Genomic DNA, 23,147 nt, shown 5'->3' with positions numbered 1-23,147 from the left:
GGACACGCTGGGTAGAGGGGTTGTGGTGCGGCTGGCGCCTTTGGGGGGGTCTGAGATGTGCCCGGTGACGTGTTTTCGGGTTTTCTGGGGTATGCGCCCAGGGGCGGATGGGCCCTTGTTGGTTAATGGGGATGGGACCTTTTTATTGCGGTATCAATTTGTCAGGGTTTTTCGTTTGTGTTTGTCAGCACTGGGGAGGGCGCCCGAGGATTTTTGTTCGCACTCTTTTCGGATTGGGGCTGCTACTGAGGCGGCTAGGTGGGGTTTGCATGCTGACATCATCAAGCGTATTGGGAGGTGGGAGTCGGACCAGTTCCGGGTTTATGTTCGGCCGCAGTTGTTGTGATGTTGAGGTGTGTGGTGTTGCCCGTATTGCCTGTGTTTTCTTTCTGTTTCTTTCAGGTGCCGGTCCGTGTCTCATCTGGATTGTTGGCCATTCCTACGTGGTCAGAGGGGGAGTTCGGGCTGAGGTGCGCCTGGATGGACGGCAGCTGGGATTTTCAAGAACGGCGACGCTCGTGTGCTGGTTGGGTAAAGGGGGGCTGCAGTGGCCTGGGTTGCTGCCTCACATTCAGTTTTATGTAGGGATGGATAGGGCCCCTAATGTCCTTGTAGTGCATGCGGGGGGAAATGACCTGGGGGTCAGGAGGTCGAGGGATTTCTTGCGGGACATCGAGGTTGATTTGTTGAGACTGTGGGCTACGTTTCCTGGGATTGTTTTGGTATGGTCCGACATGGTGGCTAGGCTGAAGTGGCGTCAGGCTAGATCTGTGGCTGGGTTGAATAGGGCCCGAGTTAAGGTTAACAGGGCCTTGGGTAGGTTTGTGGCCAGAAATGGGGGATTGGTTGTGCGACATTGTGAGCTGAAAGGGGGTGTTCCAGAGTTTATGGATCGGGATGGGGTACACCTTAATGCTTTGGGCATGGATTTGTGGATTCTTGAGATCAGGGAAATGGTCCAGCGTGCGGTGGAGTTGTGGCGGAACGGGGGTCTGTGAGGTTTCCCATGCCTATGTTGTGGCGGTAACGGGAGAGGGATTTGGAGGCAGGAGTACGGGGACGGTACTCAGCCTGGTGAAGGATTCCCCGTGGGCATGGGCCCCGGGGAGAGGATTGGGCCTCTGAAATGGTGTCCCTAGGTCTGGTGCCTTACGGCTAGGGGCAAATGTAGGAGGCTTGGCACATTGGTTCACTTGGGGTCAAAAGGGGACGTTGCCTCCAGATCTCTCTGCCGCTGTAGGGTGGTTATGTTTTATGGTTTTTGTATGATGCTCATACAATATGTTATGACAATGTTTAAATTGTTCAATGTTAATAAATATGGGCTGCTGTGGCCTTTTGTACCACTAACCAGTGTCAGTCGTTATTGGGATTTTGGGGTGGGGCAAAAGGTAAGCAGCTAGGATATCCCCTAGTCAAGCAGGGCTCTGTACACCGAGGACAAGCAGGGCTCTGTGCACCGAGGACAAGCAGGGCTCTGTACACCGAGGACAAGCAGGGCTCTGTGCACCGAGGACAAGCAGGGCTCTGTGCACCGAGGACAAGTAGGGCTCTGTACACTGAGGACAAGAAGGGCTCTGTGCACTGAGGACAAGCAGGGCTCTGGGCACTGAGGACAAGCAGGGCTCTGTACACTGAGGACAAGTGGGGCTCTGTACACTGAGGACAAGCAGGGCTCTGTACACTGAGGACACGCAGGGCTCTGTACACGGAGGACACGCAGGGCTCTGTACACTGAGGACAAGCAGGGCTCTGTACACTGAGGACAAGCAGGGCTCTGTACACTGAGGACAAGCAGGGCTCTGTACACTAAGGAGTTTGGAGATAGATCTATTATAGCAAACATTTGTATATAAAGTTGTGAAGTGCAGGATTAACCAGTGTAAATAAACAGGGTGTGAGGATAGTAATCTAGACAACTAATATCAGAGCTCCAATATTCCTATATTTTAGCTCTGCACAAAAGCTGCAATAACTGCAGGGACAAGACAACTTATCATCACCCAAAAATATACACATTTATTTTACCAATGTATATTACAAATATGCTTATGTTTTTATCTTCATTACATTATATAACAAAACTATGAAGTGCAACATGTCACTAAAGATTAAGATTAAATATGGACAACTAGAATCCATCAATGCTGGCTGACTATTAATAGACACTGTGTAATATATATATACCTCACTAGCGCTCCTATGGAATGGGTGAAGATGGATGTATCAAATGAAAAAACTATATATTTATAGATATACATACATATATATATAGATGTTGCTGCCTGGTATAGTTATGTGTCCCTGTTTCCCATATATAAATAGACAGAACTAAAATATAAATAAATAAATAAATACTGGCGCAACAAGTGTGCATAAAAAATTACTCTATTTTAGCTTTTTGCTTAAAAGTAGAAACCTACAGTGTTGCACAAAACAGAGGCAGAAGAACGTTCCCCTCAGGATCACTGGGTGAGGCAAATATTCCTAATGGTGTTCACTTGGTCTGTGTGTGCATTGAAGCTTCTGTATATGGACCTTATGCAAGGCTATATAGAGGTGGTGTGCATCCTGGTGTTATATATTTCATTCAAAGATGCTGGTGACTAGGTTTGTTTAAGCAGGAGGTGCAGTTAGTTTTTCAAGTTTAGATTAAGTAAGCTGTTCCTTCTGTGGGTAACGTTGTATGTTCCGGTCCTGATATTTGGGGTTCGGTTCCGTGCGGATCTGGTGGAAATGTCCTGGTATTCGCTGTTTGGTGGATTTGGACGGGAGACTGCCCCGGCCGGTGGTGTCTCTACCGTAAATGGTCCCTCTGGATTGGACGTTGTTGAGCTGGTTGCTGCTAGTGACTTCACTACGGAAGTGTGAATTGTACAGAAAACAGACGCGTTTCGAAGGCAGTATCGGCCTCCTTCGTCTGGGATCACAGACAAAGGAGACCGATACTGCCTTTGAAATGCATTGGAGGTTTTTTGTACAATCTGCACTTCCGTAGTGCCATCACTAGCAGCAACCAGCTCACCAACGTCCAATCCAGAGGGACCATTTACGGTAGAGACACCACCGGCCGGGGCAGTCCCCCGTCCAATTCCACGAAACAGCGAATACGAGGACATTTCCACCAGATCCGCACGGAACCGAACCCCAAATATCAGGACCGGAACATACCACGTTACCCACAGAAGGAACAGCTTACTTAATCTAAACTTGAAAAACTGACTGCACCTCCTGTTTAAACAAACCTAGTCACCAGCATCTTTGAATGAAATATATAACACCCGGATGCAAACCACCTCTATATAGCCTCGCATAAGGTCCATATACAGAAGCTTCAATGCACACACAGACCAAGTGAACACCATTAAGAACATTTGCCTCACCCAGTGATCCTGAGGGGAACGTTCTTCTGCCTCTGTTTTGTGCAACACTGTAGGTTTCTACTTTTATGCAGAAAGCCAAAAGAAACAGAGTAATTTTTTACAATCACAAGAGAAAACGCAGATCCGGCAAAGTTCTGTATACCTGACGGCTTAATCCCTCTTAGTATATAACTTGGTGTAGCAAGTGTCTGCTCTCCTATGGGTGGTGCTACACGCTGAAAGTGCAAGCGTAATCACTATCCATAAAAGAGAAAGTAGCGGAGCAACTCACCCGGTGGTAGCAGAGTCAGTTCAAATAATGGACATCGCGGTCAGGCGAAGATGCAGCGGGAGGCGGAAGGTGTAACGGGGGAAATCAAGCATCGGGCCACAGCCGTGCGATACTGCTGTGGCCCGATGCCTGACTCTCCCCTGTTACACTTTCCGCCACCTGCTGCATCTTGGCCTGACCGCGATGTCCATTATTTGACCGCGATGTCCATTGCGCCAGTATTTATTATTAGACACTGTAACAAGGTGGATCTGACAATAAGAGCAAACAAAAATCAGCAGCCAAACACTATTAGCCCCATTGACTTATGCAGCAGGTCAGAAACTTTATGCTATTAAACATGTTGTAGCCTATAAAACTTAAGTTCATGTTTTTCAAAATGATTATGTGCTAAAGTCAATCGGGAACTATTAGGCACAAAGGAATATATGGGTGGCACCACTGTCACAAAAACTTGTTGTAGAGGCAAGACAAAATAGGGGATAATCACTGTGTACTTGTGGGGAGTATAGCTTTCAGGGTGGTGCTCTCATTAAAGTGCAAGGCAATATATGACAATAATGATAAAAAAATAGAAAAAATGGGCACTCACCTATGTAAAACATATCTTTTATTCCATAACTTTAAAAACACTCTGGTAGTCATAGACCGAAGACAGACTTCAGGCAATGTTTTTTTGGGTAAGTGCCCATTTTTTCTATTTTTGCTTATTCTTGTCAATCTGGGACTTTTTAGGAAACAAAACGTTTAAAAAAATTTGTTGTCCAGTGTTAAGGATTCATCTCCTTCATTATAAATTGGTGTGCCGTCGGTTTCAGATTTTATTTTATGCCATATTAGTGCTGTAGCCAGAGGTATGGGAGAGGGTGCTTTCTACCCAGGCTACAATTTTCCAGACAGCTCCTGTACACAGCCCAGGCTCTCTCTCTCTCTCTCTTTCACAGAGCACATAGTAAACTCCGCCCCCACTTCCTGTAATTTGTCTTGATCTAGCTGGTACTACTGTGCTTCTCCGAAAATAAGACCGGATTTTTATAAATTTTAGTCACAAAAAACACACTAGGGCTTATTTTCAGGTTAGGGCTTATTTATTTATGGGGGACTGCAGGAGTGTGGAGAATGGGGGCTGTGGGGGGATGGGGGGCTGTAGCAGTGTGGAGGATGCTGCACCCCCCCCCCCCCATCTTCCACACTGCCACAGCCCCCCCATGCTCCCACAGCCCCCATCCTCCACACTGCTATACAGCCCCCATCCTCCACACTCCCCCTGCCCCCCCCATCCTCCACACTCCTGCAGCCCCCCCCCCCCACCCTCCACACTGCTACAGCCCCCCATCCTCCCCTTCCCCCATCGTCCTCCACACTCCTACAGTGCCCCTCACCCCTCTGCCATAATAAACCAGCACTTCCCCACCTTCATAGCATCCACAACTGAAGCTGCAGCTCTCGGTGGCGGGATCTCCTTCTGCTGCTTACCGGTAGCAGCCGGGGCAGGGACACGTCTGTGACATCGGGCGTGCATACGCGCAGATGTTTTAAAGCGACAGCATCCCTGCCCCGGCTCATTTAACTTGCCAAGGGACCAGCCAAAAGGGGGGGGGGCGCATCGCATTACTGGCGGCCGCGGTCCGCCAGTTGAGTACCCCTGGCACTAGGTCTTATTTTCGGGGTAGGGCTTATATTGCAGCCCACCCGATAATCCAGCTAGGGCCTATTTTGGGGTAGAGTGTATTTTTGGGGAAACAGGGTAGAGCCATTTTTTTTCCTGACAACAGGCAGTGATAAGAATATTGCAGAAAAGTGAGATAACCAGTATACAAGACTTTAGAGATGTTTTTTGTGGTATTGGGTCATTTTTGGTTAAAGAAGTGATTTCACAAAGATGTTAGGAATTACAAAGGCTTAAAGAAGGGTCATTGCTGAAAACAACAGTGCCCATTTAAGATGAGACTACCATTTTAATGTTAAGTGGCAGGGCTCAAATACCCTCTCTTGGATAAGGCAATATAATCTTTACCATCATTAAACAGATTTTTTTTTATGATATAACTATAATGAATAATACAACTAAAAGAAACGTAATTACACATATTCCACATCAAAGTTTACTTTGGCTTGATTTAAGTACATGTCGGCCCTTCCTCTTTTTAATCTCATTTGGTCCACAATTCTAAACTGATCAATTCTTTTTATATTACAGCTTTGCTGTCCATAGCTGCCACTAGGGGGAGTGTACTGCATCCTGTTTGTACACTGAATTTAAAGGGGTAGTCCAGTGGTGAACAACTTATCCCCTATCCTAAGGATAGGGGATAAGTTGCAGACTGCGGGGGGTCCAACCCTGGGGCCCCCCTGCGATCTCCTGTACGGGGCCCCGACAGCCCGCGGGAAGCGGTGGCCGACACGCCCCCTCAAAACAACTCTATGGCAGAGCCGGAGCACTGCCTTTGGCAATCTTCGGCTCTGCCGTAGCGATGTATTGAGGGGGCGTGTCGGCTTCGTGCGGTGGTTGACACCCACCATCTGGCCGGAGAGCCTGGCCCCAGTGGTCGGACCCCCCACGATCTCAAACTTATCCCCTATCCTTAGGATAGGGGATACGTTTTTCACCACTAGACTACCCCTTCAACAATGAAGCAGTGTGCAGTGAGCTCCCTCTACTTGCAGAGAGAATTGTAAGGGGGTTTTCCCAACTCATTTGCTCATTTCTGTTAAAGGATAAACCAGTCCACTATTTGATATCAGAAGAAGAAATTGAAAACAAAGTGGATCTAATACGACTAATACGGACTTACATCATGGATGTGGTAACAGAGTATAACCTGGAGGTAAGTCAGGAAACTATATTTATCGTTTAATATATTATAACAAAATCTGTATTTATTTAGATGAAACTTATGCGGCATTTATTCATTTTTATTTCCCAGACGTCAGTGACTATATTTGATGTCCCCATCAACAGTCACATCCTTCTCTTCGCATCAAAAACATCAGAGCAATTTAGTGCAATATATGAAAGTTTTGGATCTACCGCTCTGGAGTTCAGGGGGAAGGTTTGTATTGTAATGTTTTGTCTGAACTTTAAATACATAGCAATAGTCTACACTTAGGTGTTTTTTTTTTTTTTTATCAGATCCTCTTAGTAGTGAGGCCTTTAAGCCCCTATACACATTAGACATGTGTCTGATAAACCAGCTAAATTTGACTTGACCGTCCGACCATTTAATGTGTATTGGGCCTCCCGACTGTTCCCTATGATCAGTCCTTTTGTTCTTGCAGACAGGGCCATATTACTATACTAATATCTATCTATAACTACTTTTAGACCTGGTTATTGTAACATCAGTCACATGTACACTACAGGGTCTGTTTTTAAATCTTCTACTGCTCGGGCTTCTATAAAGATCGTGCTGGCATCTAGTTTTACTCAAGGTTTTTGAATCCATTTATCTCTTCTGAGACCATAAATGTCCCATGGATATATTAAACTACAATTAGGTATAAAGCTCCTTTGTGCCAACTCCTGTATGCAGGGATCTTGTAGATCTCAGTTCACTATGGCATAGTACCTTCACCTGAATCACGTGGGGGCCCTGTAGCAACGCAAGAGTGACTTTCTCTTCTGCCAGGGATCTTTTGTAGAGACCCCCATTAAAGGGGAACTCAGCTTAGCCCATATCCACAGGATGAGGGATAAGTGTCTGACCGACGGCTGGTCCAACCACTGTAGCCCCCTGCAATCTCCAGTACAGGGCACAGCAACTTATTCGGAGTGCTCCGACCCTACCCTCGGAGATGAGCATGAGTGACGGCCCAGCTCAACCAATCACCAGCTGAGACACAAGAAATATTTATTTTCAGGAGGCTAAACTGTAATGATCCAAGCAGAAATATAATCAATGCAAAAAAATCACATTAAGCAACACAAGCACAATATTGTATGACAACACATCTGGTAAAGAATAGGCAATATGTCTTTCCTGGCTGGAGTGGCAATGTACAAAAGGTCCCTGATATAACAATTTATGGCGGGTATAACAAAGTGTTGGAAACAGTTTCTACCAAACACATATAATTGTAACACACAGTTGATAATGACCACACACTCCAATAGTGGCAGCTTACACACACCTCTAACTAACTGCAGAGAATACACAATTTACAGTGGCTGTGGATATTGATGGAAATGTTGGTGCACTTTAGTATTACAGTATATAAAACATTTAAAAAGAACCTGTAATCAGTTTTATGCTGCAGAAAACTGGTGCAGACATCGCAATCCCAGAAAATTTGGAATAACTCTGAGAAACCAGGGTGACATGTCCCTCCCTAGCAGTGTCTGTGTGGTTTTTTTTCTTCTTCATATGTATGCAATTTTTTACCCATTTTACACCACTGTTGTTTTACACTACTTGTTACCATGTTTTAAACTACTGTAACTGTACCAGTCATGGCTGTGAACAGTGAATGGTTAACATATACATATACACACAGCTAGAAACTATACAGAGGGAAAGAAAGGAGATTGCTCTTGTCCAGCCTCTATACTGAGAGGAAGGAAGTTTAGGGAGTATAGAAATGGCCTATTTATTGAGAAGGTGTGGAGGCAGCCTCTCTGCTGGCAGGTGTGCATGTATACCTCATCCGTGCACATAACCATATATCCCAGGGGAGCTTACAATACTATTACCTACTGAGCAACACCCCGATCACTAGCGCCAGCTCAAGGATTGTGAGGACTTTTCCCCAACCATGCCACAGGCTTTTCTACCTATTTAGCACCATCTGCACTACCTCTGGGCTGCTGCTTATGGAATGGATGCGGCCTTTCTCGTTCTCCGCTCTCCTTCGCCTTCATGTATTAATTCTTCACACCTCACAAAAGCAATAATCTGTGTTAGGAAGAGGCCAGATTATGCAAATATTAGATGTTGAAACAAAAAATATGCATGTAGCTCACTCTGACAGTAAAAGGTGGATAAAAGAAATGCCCAAGGTTGTTGGTGGTGTCTGCACCCCTGAAACAGGCCTACAAATAATTACATAAGAGGCAAGAATTATATAGACTTATAGAATCACAACCAAAACCTCAAAGGTATATAATTCTTCTTAGATGTTGACCTGATGAAATCTGGAGTGTTTGGCCAGGGTGCTGCAAGACGAGAATCCTAACTACTACATGACTGCGATGCTAGACTTAGCTAACACTTAACTTTTCTTCACCCACTAGATTGTATTTGTGTTGGTTAACACCGATGAAAGTCGGAATGGCCGAATCTTTGAATATTTCCGTATCAAAGAGGTGGATACCCCGGCAATTCGCATTCTAAACCTAACAAGTGATACAAAATACAGAATGCCAGCGGATGACATCACCTTTGAAAATATCAGAAGCTTCTGCCAGAGTTACTTGGATGGAAAAGCCAAGGTATTGCCTATGGGTCTTTATAAGCTGAGCTAATAGTAGATAACAGTCAACATTATAATGCCTAGATGGCTGCACATACTGTACACTGATCAGCCAAAGCATCAAAACCTAATGAAGCTGCAGTTGTAGTTACATGCAGATGCTATTGGCAGTGGACAGGGAGTCAGTATGGGCATTGGTTTTAATGTTTTTGCAAATGGATGTATTTTGAGGATTCATATATAGTAACTCAAAACATGATGATTTTTTTTTTTTTTTTTTTTTTAAAGATTACACCCATCATTACAATATATCCATTCTTTGCCACCCTAGACTGTGCTGATTTCTCCCTCTCAAAGGCATTTCCAAATTTACACTTTTTAACTGTGAAACTAAATAACATAAGATGAAGTTCAGGGTGTGGGACATTTTCCATATACATCAGAGGTATATGTCAAGATATCTGCAAAAATGTATACCTATGTATTCCACAAAGTACAGATTAACGCCCTTATGAGTCCTTAACAAAACAAATAGGATACATCTATGAAATGGACAGAACATAGTCACAAGTAGATTATGTTCAGTCAATTGAGCTCAATAGGCGTGCCATGAGTATGCCCCAGTTTACGTCGGCTTAATGTTCATCCGATAGCCCAATGTATACCATTTTTTATTTTGCTTCCTATGAAAACTGACCCTTGTTTGAGCCAGACTTTTTTTTCTTTTATATTTACAATAACAACAACTTCTTCATTCTTTTTACAAAAATACTTTTTCTTTTGTTATCATTCTCTTTGTAGAAGAAAATTCCTTTTCCCCAACCCCCCTCCCTCCCTTGTACATCTCTCCAATCCGGTTTCAGTGTCCTTTCCGACCCCATCATCCACATATTCTTATTATCAGTTTAATTAAACAACTAATATCTCTCCTCTCCTCCCCCCCCCTCAACCAAACCCCCATATAATTATCCAAAAGCAAAATAATCAATAATATTATTGGTTTTCTCCCGAACCGACTCCAATCTGAGCCCATCCACCTCTCTCCTTCCTCTTTCCATTTATTCATTCACTCTCTTTCTCCCATCTGTATTGGGAGACTGTGTTGAAAGTATGGCCTTACTTTAACAAAGATCCCCAAAGTCAGAAGTGGATCCAGCAGGAAGGAGAAGTATAATCCTTCCTGTATATTTCCTATTCCTTTTGAATACAATTCTGGCTTTGGCTCAAAAACTGCAGTGGCATAAAAAGCCATAACACATCTGTGTGAAAACCTAGCCTTAAAGGGGTGCTCGGGTGGAAAACATTAAAATTTAATTTTTTTCAAATCATCTGATGCCAGAAAGTTAAACAGATTTGTAAATTACTTCTTTTTAAAAATCTTAATTTTTCCAGAATTTATCGGCTGCTGTATACTACAGAGGAAGTTGTGAAATTCTTTCCAGTCTGACCACAGTGCTCTCTGTCGACACCTCTGTCCGTGTCAGGAACTGTCTGGAGCAGGAGAGGTTTGCTATGGGGATTGGCTCCTGCTCTGGACAGTTCCTGACACGGACAGAGGTGTCAGCAGAGAGCACTGTGGTCAGACTGGAAAGAACAACTCAACTTCCTCTGGAACATATAGAAGCTGATAAGTACTGGAAGGATTAGGATTTTTTTTTATAAAAGTAATATACAAATCTGTTTCACTTTCTGCCATCAGTTGATTTAAAAACATTTTTTTTCCACCGGAGTACCCCTTTAAAGAGTTTTTTTCCCATGAATTCAAGATATCCCCTATCCTCAGGATAAGGGATACATATCTGTTTGGGGGGAGTTTGACTGCTGGGACCAACCACAATCTCAAGAATGGAAAACAGTTTCCCCTGAGAACAGAGGGGCACTGCCGCTCCATTCATTCTCTATGGAAACTGCAGAAGACAGCCGAGTATAGTATTTGGTTATCTCTGGTGGGTTCCATAGAAAAGGAATAGAGCAGTGCTGTGCTCACGTGACCGCCCATCTATTCTTAAGGGAGACTTGGTTCCAAATTCTGGGTTCCTCGTTCTGAAGATAAGGGATAAGTTGCGTTCCCGGGAAAAACCCTTTAATCACACTATTACCAAAACCAAATGTTTCTTTACATGACTACATTACTACTTGCATTCTGCTGCAGTGAATGTGTTACATGACCAACCACTGATATTTGTTTAAAATCTTATTTCTGAATCCAGCCCCAGAGAGACAGTGAAGACATCCCGAAGGACTGGGACAAACATCCAGTAAAAGAACTGGTTGGGAAAAATTTTAATAAAGTTGCTTTCGATAAATCAAACAATGCTTTTGTCATGTTCTGTAAGTAAGAAGTGATCTAATTTACCATATTATTTGCTTTTCCTACAAAGAAAATCCGGAACATTGAGTTCCAAACGCTGTGTGCGGGCTTCTGTGTTCACACCCGGCCCCTTGTGACGTCACAGCCTTCCCCCTCAATGAAAGTCTATGGGAAGGGGGCACAACAGCCATCACACTCCCTCCCATAGACTTGCATTGGGGGGGCGGGACCTGACGTCACATGATGGGGCGTGATGTCACGAGGAGGCGGGCATAAACACGGAAAGCCGCACACAGCGTTCGGAACTCAATGTTCCGGACGTTGGGTAGCGGAGTAACCCTTTAAATAGAAATTACTCAGGGTCCATAGTTCTCAGAAGTCTTCAGCGTTGCATTCTTTTTTTAAATTGTTATTCATTTCAAATCATTTGTCTTGGCAAATAATAATCCTAAGTTTTTTTGTTTTTTTCTATAGATGCTCCCTGGTCCAAACCATGCAAAGAACTTTTTCCTGTATGGGAAGAGTTAGGAAAAAGATACCAAAATAACACTAACGTAACAATTGCCAAAATAGACTGCACAGCCAATGAAATTCAACTGATAATGTCAGAGCGCTACCCTTATTTTCGGTTCTTCCCTGCTGGATCAGATACCAAGGTACTTGAATACTCCCCCAAAAAAATACAACATAACATAAAATTGTGAAAATGTTTTTATTAATCCCTTAAAGACTGATATTTGTATATTGTTTTTTCATTGTCACCTTCCAAGACTCAAACATTTTGTACTTTTCCATTCAAGTTGCTGCATGAGGTCTTGTTGTATTTTCCAGTGGGATCACTATGAATACTGTACATACTGTGTAACTTATTAACATTTTGTTGGGGGAGGAATAGAGAAAAAGTGCTATTTTACCATTTGTTTTGTGAGGTCACTGTACATTCTTATTAACATCCCCTTTATTCTGCAGGTCAGTACAATTACGGCATTACCGTTTTTCATTTTTTACCAGGTTTACACAATAACACATGTAACTATGTTAGGCCTGTTTTTAATAGAACCAATTTAAGGTACATATAAATAGTTTGGAAGCCCTATGGTGAATAAATGTCTGCTACTCCATTTTTTGGGGAAAATTTACCCCCATTTTTGTGATCAGTGGGGATCCTAGCAGTCAAACCCACATTGAGCAGTTAGTTAACCACTAACCCTGTGTATGAGGAATAACTTTTAAAGGGGTACTCCTCCCCTAGACATCTTATCCCCTATCCAAAGGTTAGGGGATAAGATGTCTGCTCGCGGGGGTCCTGCCACTGGGGAACCCCGCAATCTCTTTTACAGCACCCCCGTTCATGAGCTGCAAAGAGTGAAGATCGTTCAGTGGCTGATGACGGGCGATACAGAGGCTGGGGTATTGTGACATCAAGGCCCTGCCCCCTCAATGCGAGCATATGGGAGGGGGCGTGGCCATCACGCCCCCTCCCATAGACTGGCATTGAGGAGGCAGAGCCGTGACGTCATAATACCCCGGCCCCTCTATCGCTCCATGCAGCTCATGAACAAGGATGCTGCAAGAGAGACCCCAGGGGTCCCCAGTGGCAGGACCCCTGCGATCAGACATCCTTTGGATGTCTAGGGGCAGAGTACCCCTTTAATCTTGGGATAAAGGACAGCCAGGCTCCAGCTCTATCTACCAGAACCTCTGTTCCATGTAGTTTAACTCCTTAGATACCTTGGTTTAATTTTGTCATCTAAGTGTTTTTAGGCATCTGTCACCTCATTGACACCCCGAGCGTCATGATCACTGGAACGGGGATGGGAAGTGTAGTGTATGACATGACCAATCAGGAGACTGCATGTCTCCTTCTGTGACTAATAAAAAGCAAAAAGGGAAGTTTTGAAACATATTTTTATATAAAAAAGTAACACACATCCAATCCCAAATAAATATACACAAAAACAACCCCAGAAAAGAAAGTATTCAAAAAGTCATGTGGATCCCAATGAAAAGTGCAACTTGTCCTGTAAAAAACAAGTTACGGTATGTTGACAGAAAAATGAAAAAGCTACAATGAAAAAGTGAAGAAAAATCACTTGGTCGTTAAAGGGATTGTTTGATTTTTGAAAAAGTCAGCAGGAGGAGGAGGCAGCTAGGGCTGTAAAATAACTAAACTATGCCATACTCACCTACCCCATCCAGTCTTCAAGGTAAACACTAGGTCGAAACAGAGCCTTGAGGCTGGATCAGGAGAGGTGGGTATGGAATAGTTCATTATTTTAAACTTCTGGCTGCCTGCTGCTAACTTTTCACATAGAATGGACAGCCCCTTTAACTTAATTATATCGGTCAATCTGATTGGGGCAATACCATACATCTGTGTATTTTTGTTTGTTTTTTTTTTTAAACATTTTAAAAACCTTTGCAAAATAAAAGCACTTTTTACTGGAAGTAATGCTTACAGCCAAAAAACTGAAGTAAAAGAAAAACTTTAAAATTGATTTAGTTATTTATTTTCCAGTCACACTGGGAAAATTAACAGTGGGATAGCAATAGTTTTCAGATTCCTTAAAGGGGTTGTGCGCTGCCCTGCCTTTCGGAGCTCCGCTCGCAGCGTCCGGAAGTTCATTACTCCGAACGCTATGTGCGGGCTTCCGAGTTCGCGCCCGCAGCCTCAACGAAAGTCTATGGGAAGGGGGCGTGACAGCAGTCGCGCCCCCTTCCCATAGACTTTCATTGAGGGGGCGGCCGCGAACACGGAAGCCCGCACACAGCGTTCGGAGTAATGAACTTCCGGACGCTGCGAGCGGAGCTCCGAAAGGCAGGACAGCGCACAACCCCTTTAACCTCTTAAGGACTTAGGGCGTACCTGAACGCCCTAAGCCCGGTCCCCGTGTGAAAAACGGGGTCACGCCCTGACCCCGCATCACACCGGGTCGGTCCCGGCTGCTAACGATAGCTGGGACCCTGGGCTAACAGCGTGCGCCACCGATCGTTGTGCCGCGCGCTGTTAACCCTTCAGACGCGGCGATCAAAGTTGACCGCTGCGTCTGAAAATGAAAGTAAACGCTTCCCGGCAGCTCAGTGGGGCTGATCGGGACATCGCGATAAAATCGCGATGTTCCGATCAGCTGGGACGCAGGCAGAGGTCTCCTTACCTGACTCTGCGGTGTCCGATCGTCGATTGACTGCTCCAAGCCTGAGCTACAGGCTTGAGCAATCAAGCCCCTATCTGACTGATCCGTGCAAAGCTATGGCTTTACAGGGATCAGCATAGGAGATCAGTGTGTGCAGTGTTATAGGTCCGTATGGGAGCTATAACACTGTTTACTTTTTTTTTCACTTTTTTTTTGCAAAGGTCATTTTACACCTTCCCTAATAAAAGTTTGAATCACCCCCCTTTTCCCATAAAAAAAAAGTGTAAATAAAAATTTACATATGTGGTATTGCCGCGTGCGTAAATGTCCGAACTATAAAATGATATAATTAATTAACCCCTTAACCCCCTAAGGATCGGGGGGTTTTCCGTTTTTGCATTTTCGTTTTTTTCTCCTTGCCTTTAAAAAATCATAACTCTTTCAATTTTGCACCTAAAAATCCATATGATGGCTTATTTTTTGCACCACCAATTCTACTTTGTAATGACGTCAGTCATTTTGCCCAAAAATCTACGGTGAAACGGGAAAAAAAATCATTGTGCGACAAAATTGAAAAAAAAAATGCCGTTTTGTAACTTTTGGGGGCTTCCGTTTCTACGTAGTAAATTTTTTGGTAAAAATGACACCTTATCTTTATTCTGTAGGTCCATACGATTAAAATGATACCCTACTTATATAGGTTTGATTTTGTCGGACTTCTGGAAAAAATCATAACTACATGCAGGAAAATTAATACGTTTAAAATTGTCATCTTCTGACCCCTATAACTTTTTTATTTTTCCGTGTATGGGGCGGTATGAGGGCTCATTTTTTGCGCCATGATCTGAAGTTTTTAACGGTACCATTTTTGCATTGATAGGACTTATTGATCGCTTTTTATTCATTTTTAAATGATATAAAAAGTGACCAAAAATGCACTATTTTGGACTTTGGAATTTTTTTTGCGTGCACGCCATTGACCGAGTGGTTTAATTAATGATATATTTTTATAATTCGGACAATTCCACACGTGGTGATACCATATATGTTTATTTTCATTTACACTGTGTTTTTTTTTTTTTTTTTTTATTGGAAAAGGGGGGTGATTCAAACTTTTAATAGGGGAGGAGTTAAATGATCTTTATTCACTTTTTTTTTCACTTTTTTTTTGCAGTGTTATAGGTCCCATAGGGACCTATAACACTGCACACACTGATCTTCATCATTGATCACTGGTTTCTCATAGGAAACCAGTGATCAACGATTCTGCCGCATGACTGCTCAGGCCTGGATCTCAGGCACTGAGCAGTCATTCGGCGATCAGACAGCGAGGAGGCAGGTAGGGGCCCTCCCGCTGTCCTGTAAGCTGTTCAGGATGCCGCGATTAGCCGCGGCTATCCCAAACAGCCCGACTGAGCTAGCCGGCAACTTTCACTTTCAGCCGCACGGCTCAGCTATGAGCACGCGGCTAAAGGGTTAATGGCGCGGCGCCGCGATTGGCGCTCCACGCTATATGATGCCGGGCCCGCCGTGATATGACGCGGGGTTACTATGTAACCCCGCGTTATATCAGGAGAGCAGGACCAAGGATGTACCGGTACGTCCTTGGTCCTTAAGGGGTTAAGGACCTAGCCCTTTTTCACCTTAAGGACCAGAGCATTTTTTGCACATCTGACCACTGTCACTTTAAACATTAATAACTCTGGAATGCTTTTAGTTATCATTCTGATTCCGAGACTGTTTTTTCGTGACATATTCTACTTTAACTTAGTGGTAAAATTTTATGGTAACTTGCATCCTTTCTTGGTGAAAAATCCCCAAATTTGATGAAAAAAATGAAAATTTTGCATTTTTCTAATTTGAAGCTCTCTGCTTGTAAGGAAAATGGATATTCAAAATAATTTTTTTTTTGGGTTCACATATACAATATGTCTACTTTATGTTTGCATCATAACATTTATGAGTTTTTACTTTTGGAAGACACCAGAGGGCTTCAAAGTTCGGCAGCAATTTTGAAAATTTTCACAAAATTTTCAAACTCACTATTTTTCAGGGACCAGTTCAGTTTTGAAGTGGATTTGAAGAGTCTTCATATTAGAAATACTCCATAAAAGACCCCATTATAAAAACTGCACCCCCCAAAGTATTCAAAATGACATTCAGTAAGTGTATTAACCCTTTAGGTGTTTCACAGGAATAGCAGCAAAGTGAAGGAGAAAATTCAAAATCTTCATTTTTTACACTCGCATGTTCTTGTAGACCCAATTTTTGAATTTTTGCAAGGGGTAAAAAGGAGAAAAGTTTTACTTGTATTTGAAATCCATTTTCTCTCGAGTAAGGACATACCTCATATGTCTATGTAAAGTGTTCAGTGGGCGCAGTAGAGGGCTCAGAAGGGAAGGAGCAACAAATGGTTTTTGGGGGGCATGTCACCTTTAGAAAGCCCCTATGGTGCCAGGACAGCAAAAAAAAAACAAACACATGGCATACCATTTTGGAAACTAGACCCCTCAGGGAACGTAACAAGGGGTAAAGTGAACCTTAATACCCTACAGGTGATTCACGACTTTTGCATATGTAAAAAAAATAAAAAAAAATGTTACCTAAAATGCTTGGTTTCCCAAAATGTTTACATTTTTAAAAAGGGTAATAGCAGAAAACACACCCCAAAATTTGAAGCCCAATTTCTCCCGCTTCAGAAAACACCCCATATGGGGGTGAAAAGTGCTCTGCTGGCGCACTTCAGGTCCCAGAAGAGAAGGAGTCACATTTGGCTTTTTGAAAGCAAATTTTGCTCTGGGGGCATGCCACATTTAGGAAGTCCCTATGGTGCCAGGACAGCAAAAAAAAAAAAACACATGGTATACCATTTTGGAAACTAGATCCCTCGGGGAACGTAACAAGGGGTTAAGTGAACCTTTATACCCCACAGGTGTTTCATGACTTTTGTATAGGTAAAAAAAAAAATATTTTTTTTTTTTTACCTAAAATGCTTGTTTTCCCCAAAATTTTAAATTTTTAAAAAGGGTAATAGCAGAAAATACCCCCCAAAATTTGTAACACAATTTCTCCCGAGTACGGCGATACCCCATATGTGGCCCTAAACTGTTGCCTTGAAATACGACAGGGCTCCAAAGTGAGAGCGCCATGCGCATTTGAGGCCTAAATTAGGGACTTGCATAGGGGTGGACATAGGGGTATTCTACGCCAGAGATTCCCAAACAGGGTGCCTCCAGCTGTTGTATAACTCCCAGCATGCCTGGACAGTCAGTGGCTATCTGGCAATACTGGGAGTAGTTGTTTTGCAACAGCTGGAGGCTCCGTTCTGGAAACAGTGGCGTACCAGACGTTTTTCATTTTTATTGGGGAGGGGGGCTGTGTAGGGGTATGTGCATATGTAGTGTTTTTTTACTTTTTATTTAATTTTGTGTTAGTGTAGTGTAGTGTTTTTAGGGTACAGTCGCACGGGCGGGGGTTCACAGTAGTTTCTCGCTGGCAGTTTGAGCTGCGGCAGAAAATTTGCCGCAGCTCAAACTTGCAGCCGGATACTTACTGTAATCCTCCACCCATGTGAGTGTACCCTGTACGTTCACATTGAGGGGGGGGGGGGGGGGGGGAAACATCCAGCTGTTGCAAAACTACAACTCCCAGCATATACGGTCTATCAGTGCATGCTGGGAGTTGTAGTTTTGCAACAGCTGAAGGCACACTGGTTGCAAAACACTGAGTTTGTTACCAAACTCTGTGTTTCACAACCTGTGTGCCTTCAGCTGTTGCAAAAGCTACAACCCCCAGCATGTACGGACAGTGGAAGGGCATGCTGGGTCTTGTAGTTATGCAACAGCCGGAGGCATACTACTTTGGCTGGGGATTGTAGTTATGCAACAGCTGGAGACACACTGGTTTGCTACTTAACTCAGTGTGCCTTCAGCTGTTGCAAAACTACAACTCTCAGCAGTCACCGACAACCAACAGGCATGCTGGGAGTTGTAGTTATGCAACCACCAGATGCACCACTACAACTCCCAGCATGCACTTTAGCTGATTGTTCAAGCTGGGAGCTGTAGTTATACAACAGCTGAAGGTACACTTTTCCATAGAAAAATGTGCCTCCAGCTGTTGCAAAACTACAAGTCCCAGCATGCCCATAAGGGCATGCTGGGAGTTGTGGTGGTCTGCCTCCTGCTGTTGCATAACTACATCTCCCAGCATGCCCTTTTTGCATGCTGGGAGCTGTTGCCAAGCAACAGCAGGAGGCTGTCACTCATCTCCTGCTGCTGCTCCACGATGCCGCCGCACAGGTCAGTCCCTCGCCGCCGCTCCTGGAGCCCTGATCCCAACAGGGATGCCGGGGATTGGGGTCCCCAGCACCCAGGGTCTTTTGCCCGCACCCGCTCATGTCCTCCGGTAGAGGGGCGGGTTGCGGGAGTGACACCCGCAGCAGGCGTCCTGATTGGTCGGCCGGGAAACCGATCGACGAATCAGGGCGATCGTGAGGTGGCACCAGTGCCACCTCACCCCTGCTGGCAATGGCTGTTCAGCCAGTAATTCCGGGTTATCGGGTCACTGGAGATCCGATTGACCCGGAATCCGCCGCAGATCGCTGGACTGAATTGTCCAGCGATCTGCGGCAATCGCCGTAGATAATGACCCCCCTGGGCGATATGCCGCGATGCCTGCTGAACGATTTCAGCAGGCATCCGGCCCCGGCTCCCCTCCGGCTAGCGGCAGGGGCTGGAAATGCTCAGGGCGTATCCATAAGCCCTCGGTCCTTAAGGACTTGGAAACGGGGGCGTATGGATACGCCCTATGTCCTTAAGGGGTTAAACCGCCAAGTCCAAAATAGCGTATTTTTGGTCACTTTTTATATCATAAAAAAATGAATAAAAAGCGATCAAAAAGTCTGATCAACACAAAAATGGTACTGATAAAAACTCCAGAACACAGCGCAAAAAATGTGCCCTCATACGAGCCTGTACGCGGAAAAATAAAAAAGTTACAGGGTCAGAAGTTGACAATTTTAAACGTATACATTTTCATGCATGTAGTTATGATTTTTTCAGAAGTGCGACAAAATCAAACCTATATAAGTAGGGTATCATTTTAACCATATGGACCTACAGAATAAAGATAAGGTGTAATTCTGACCAAAAATGTACTGCGTAGAAACAGAAGCCCCCAAAAGTTACAAAATGAAATTTTTTCTTCAATTTTGTAGCACAATGATTTTTTTTTTCCGTTTCGCAGTAGATTTTTGGGTAAAATGACTAATGTCACTGCAAAGTAGAATTGGTGGCGCAAAAAATAAGCCATCATATGTATTTTCATGTGCAAAATTCAAAGCGTTATGATTTTTAGAAGGTGTTGAGGAAAAAATGAAAATGCAAAAACGGAAAAACTGAGTCCTTAAGGGGTTAAACTTGCCCATGTATGTTGCTTTTTTTTTTTTCTATTGACTTATTCTAACTTCAGCTTTATTTTATAAAGTCTATTAGATATACAGGGGAAAAGAATATTGAAGCATTTGCAGAATTCTTAGAACAAGAGCTGAGATCACATATAAAAGACGAGGTAAATTATTTTACTGATTTACTTTAAGAAAACGTGTTTACCAAACATCTGTATCTATCACTAGTGTCTACTACATCCATTGTGTCAGATACATCTGATTGTTGGAACTGATTATAATAAACATGTTATTATTTATGGCCCATGACGGGAAGCCATGTGAATGTGTCAGTGTGTTCTGCCTATACACTATATCATGTGAAATATGCTATCACTATGTTGTGTAAATAGCTGCAGAGCAAAACGAGTAAGGGACCAAATGCTAGAAAGAAAAACTTTCAAACAAACATGGAAGAAGCAAAACCTAAATTTTTTTGTTGGATTTCAAACAGATAAAAATAACTTCTGTATATATTAAATAGGAGACATACATAGTATAGCGTCATAGACTTCTATGGGTGCCATATTATGTGTACAGAACTGCTTTACAGTACATGTACTTTGCTATTACAGATCCCTATTATTTTCATGTAGTCAAGTCCCAGGCTTTTCACTATAGTGATTTCCGTCCATATAACCCAAGGTTCTTTTCTCCCCACTGAAATGAACTTCCAAGCATTTATCCTATTTCAATTTAAAAGAAGGCAAAGTGTGCAGCCTTATACAAATAAGACCCTAGTTACCATTATGGTTCTGTATTACATTGACCATTGATAACATGGACTTCTGCTATTACAGCATCAGCAAACAACCTATTATGAAATGTTAAATTCATTCTTCTGTTCTCTTCAGGAAATTTCTTCATCAATAGAATCATCAAACGAAGACAATGAAAAGCAAATGAAGGAAGAACTATAAGAGCTGACACTATCTACACAGCTGGTTCCAAGAAAACTTTACTTCTACTGTATATTACTAAATAGATTTTACGTCCAACAGCCAATGCTCCTCATTCCTGCCTGTGAGCCTGTATTTGTTGGTATTCCAGATATTTATATCCAGCACAGGTTATTCAGCCACATTATATTTTATTGAAAAACAAAAAATGCGGAACAGCCCTGGTCTGGAGCCCTGGAGTTGGTGGGCTCCAGATATCCACCTAGCTTCCCTACACAATAGACTTCACTTCCTTAGACCATCAGAGATAGGACTTATTAACCCCTTCACCACCCAAGACCACCAGTGATCTTAACATTAACCCTTTTACTACCCTACACCACTCAGGAGTTAAAAGGGGTTTACCAGGAACTTTTTTTAATTGATGATCATCAGGATTGACCATCAATATCGGATTGGTGGGGGTCGAGCACCCAGTACCCAGCTAATCAGCTGTTGTTGGTATACAGAAGCGACCTGGAAGAAGACAGCTATGTATATTGTGTAGTTGATGAGCTGGGAAACTGCAGTTTAGCTTCTATTAAAAATAAATGTGAACTAAGCTACAGTAACCCAGCCAGTCTCTACACAATGAGCATAACTTTATACCATGTATAAAACCTGTAAACAAGATGCTGTAAATGACAGTACAAAACAGTAACATAATATACTTGGCATATGCCACCCATACCATCAACATATACTGAACATGCAGAGGTAACAAACGTTACTAATTCTTAAACTGTATTAGGGTGGGTTCACACTACGTTTTCTCCCATACGGGAGCGCATACGGCAGGGGGGAGCTAAAACCTCGCGCTCCCGTATGCCTTCGTATGCGCTCCCGTGTGTCATTCATTTCAATGAGCCGGCCGGAGTAAAACGTTCGGTTCGGTCATTTTTGCGCTGTATGCGCTTTTCCCCCGGACCTAAAACTGTGATCAACCACGGTTTGAGGTCCGGTCGTAAAAGCGCATACGGCGCAAAAATGAGCCGACCGAACGTTTCACTCCAGCCGGCTCATTGAAATGAATGACACACAGGAGCGCATACAAAGGCATACGGGAGCGCGAGGTTTTCGCTCCCCCTGCCGTATGCGCTCCCGTATGGGAGAAAACGTAGTGTGAGCCTTACTCATACTCTGGACACTTGGTGCACATACATCAGCCATTCACTAAACCTAAAAGCACATAAGTCATCTTTACATTATAGACAAAATACTGTCTTAACCCCTAAACGACGCAGGACGTAAATGTACGTCCTGGTGAGCTGGTACTTAAATGTACATCCTGGTGCGCTATGTCCTAAGCATAACCGCGAGCATCGGAGCAATGCCCAGATCATGCGCGGCAGATCCCGGCTGCTGATCGCAGCCAGGGACCCGCCGGTAATGGCGGACATCCACGATCCCGCGGATGTCCACCATTAACCCCTCAGATGCCGTGATCAATACAGATCACGGCATCTGCAGCATCACGTTCACTAAAATGGATGATTGGATCGTCCGCAGCACAAGCCCTCATACTAGTCTGTGGATGAAAATATAAAAGGGTTATGATTTTTTGAAGTCGAGGAGGAAAAAACGAAATGTAAAAATAAAATTCACTTTAGAGATGGTGCGGCACTGCGTTATAGAGTGTGCTGGGGATGGGATGGCGAGTGGGAACAGGTGTAGCTGTTTTGCCTTAGGTGGTGCACAGATATGGTAGGCAATATTCACAGTGTCCATAGAGAAACAAAGAAATATCGGCACTCACCAGCGTGGCTGTGAAGTCTTCTTTATTGAGACATACTCACAAGTAAGGATACAGAAGAGAGGGGTGGTGGGGGGGACAAGTGGTGGCGACCGAGCTCCTGTTTCACACGCCTAGCATGCTTCGTCATGGCCGGACAAAGCACGCTAGGTGTGTGAAACAGGAGCTCGGTCGCCACCACTTGTCCCCCCCACCACCCCTCTCTTCTGTATCCTTACTTGTGAGTATGTCTCAATAAAGAAGACTTCACAGCCACGCTGGTGAGTGCCGATATTTCTTTATGTTTCTCTATGGACACTGTAAAAATAAAATTGTCCTTAAGGGGTTAAATGGGCACTGTTAGATACGAAAACTTTTGATGTGTTGTAAAGCATGTATAACCAATAGGTTTTGCAATTGCTTTAAATAGAACATTTTCAGTACATCATACTGAAAAAGCCAGTCAAACAACTGCCCCCCTGCCTGCTTGGACACATACTAGTCCTGCTGTGTCCATGCATCA

The 23,147-nt window shown here is 43.7% G+C and overlaps 1 protein-coding gene across 1 annotated transcript in view; it reads left to right on the top strand.

Moving 5' to 3' along the window:
- Positions 1–20,874, top strand: part of LOC130285314 (protein disulfide-isomerase-like protein of the testis) — a 44,217-nt gene extending 23,343 nt beyond the window's left edge. Inside the window, exons 5-11 of the mRNA XM_056536670.1 lie at positions 6,372–6,482; positions 6,582–6,707; positions 8,885–9,082; positions 11,274–11,394; positions 11,849–12,030; positions 19,996–20,079; positions 20,809–20,874. Coding sequence (XP_056392645.1) covers positions 6,372–6,482; positions 6,582–6,707; positions 8,885–9,082; positions 11,274–11,394; positions 11,849–12,030; positions 19,996–20,079; positions 20,809–20,874 — 888 coding nt within the window. The remainder of the gene's footprint in view (positions 1–6,371; positions 6,483–6,581; positions 6,708–8,884; positions 9,083–11,273; positions 11,395–11,848; positions 12,031–19,995; positions 20,080–20,808) is intronic.
- Positions 20,875–23,147: the final 2,273 nt, after the last annotated feature.

The sequence above is a fragment of the Hyla sarda genome, chromosome 8 (genome assembly GCF_029499605.1).
Source record: "Hyla sarda isolate aHylSar1 chromosome 8, aHylSar1.hap1, whole genome shotgun sequence".
Classification (NCBI taxonomy): domain Eukaryota; kingdom Metazoa; phylum Chordata; class Amphibia; order Anura; family Hylidae; genus Hyla; species Hyla sarda.
Note: the sequence above shows the minus strand (reverse complement) of the source record. Positions and strands in the feature narration are given on the sequence as shown.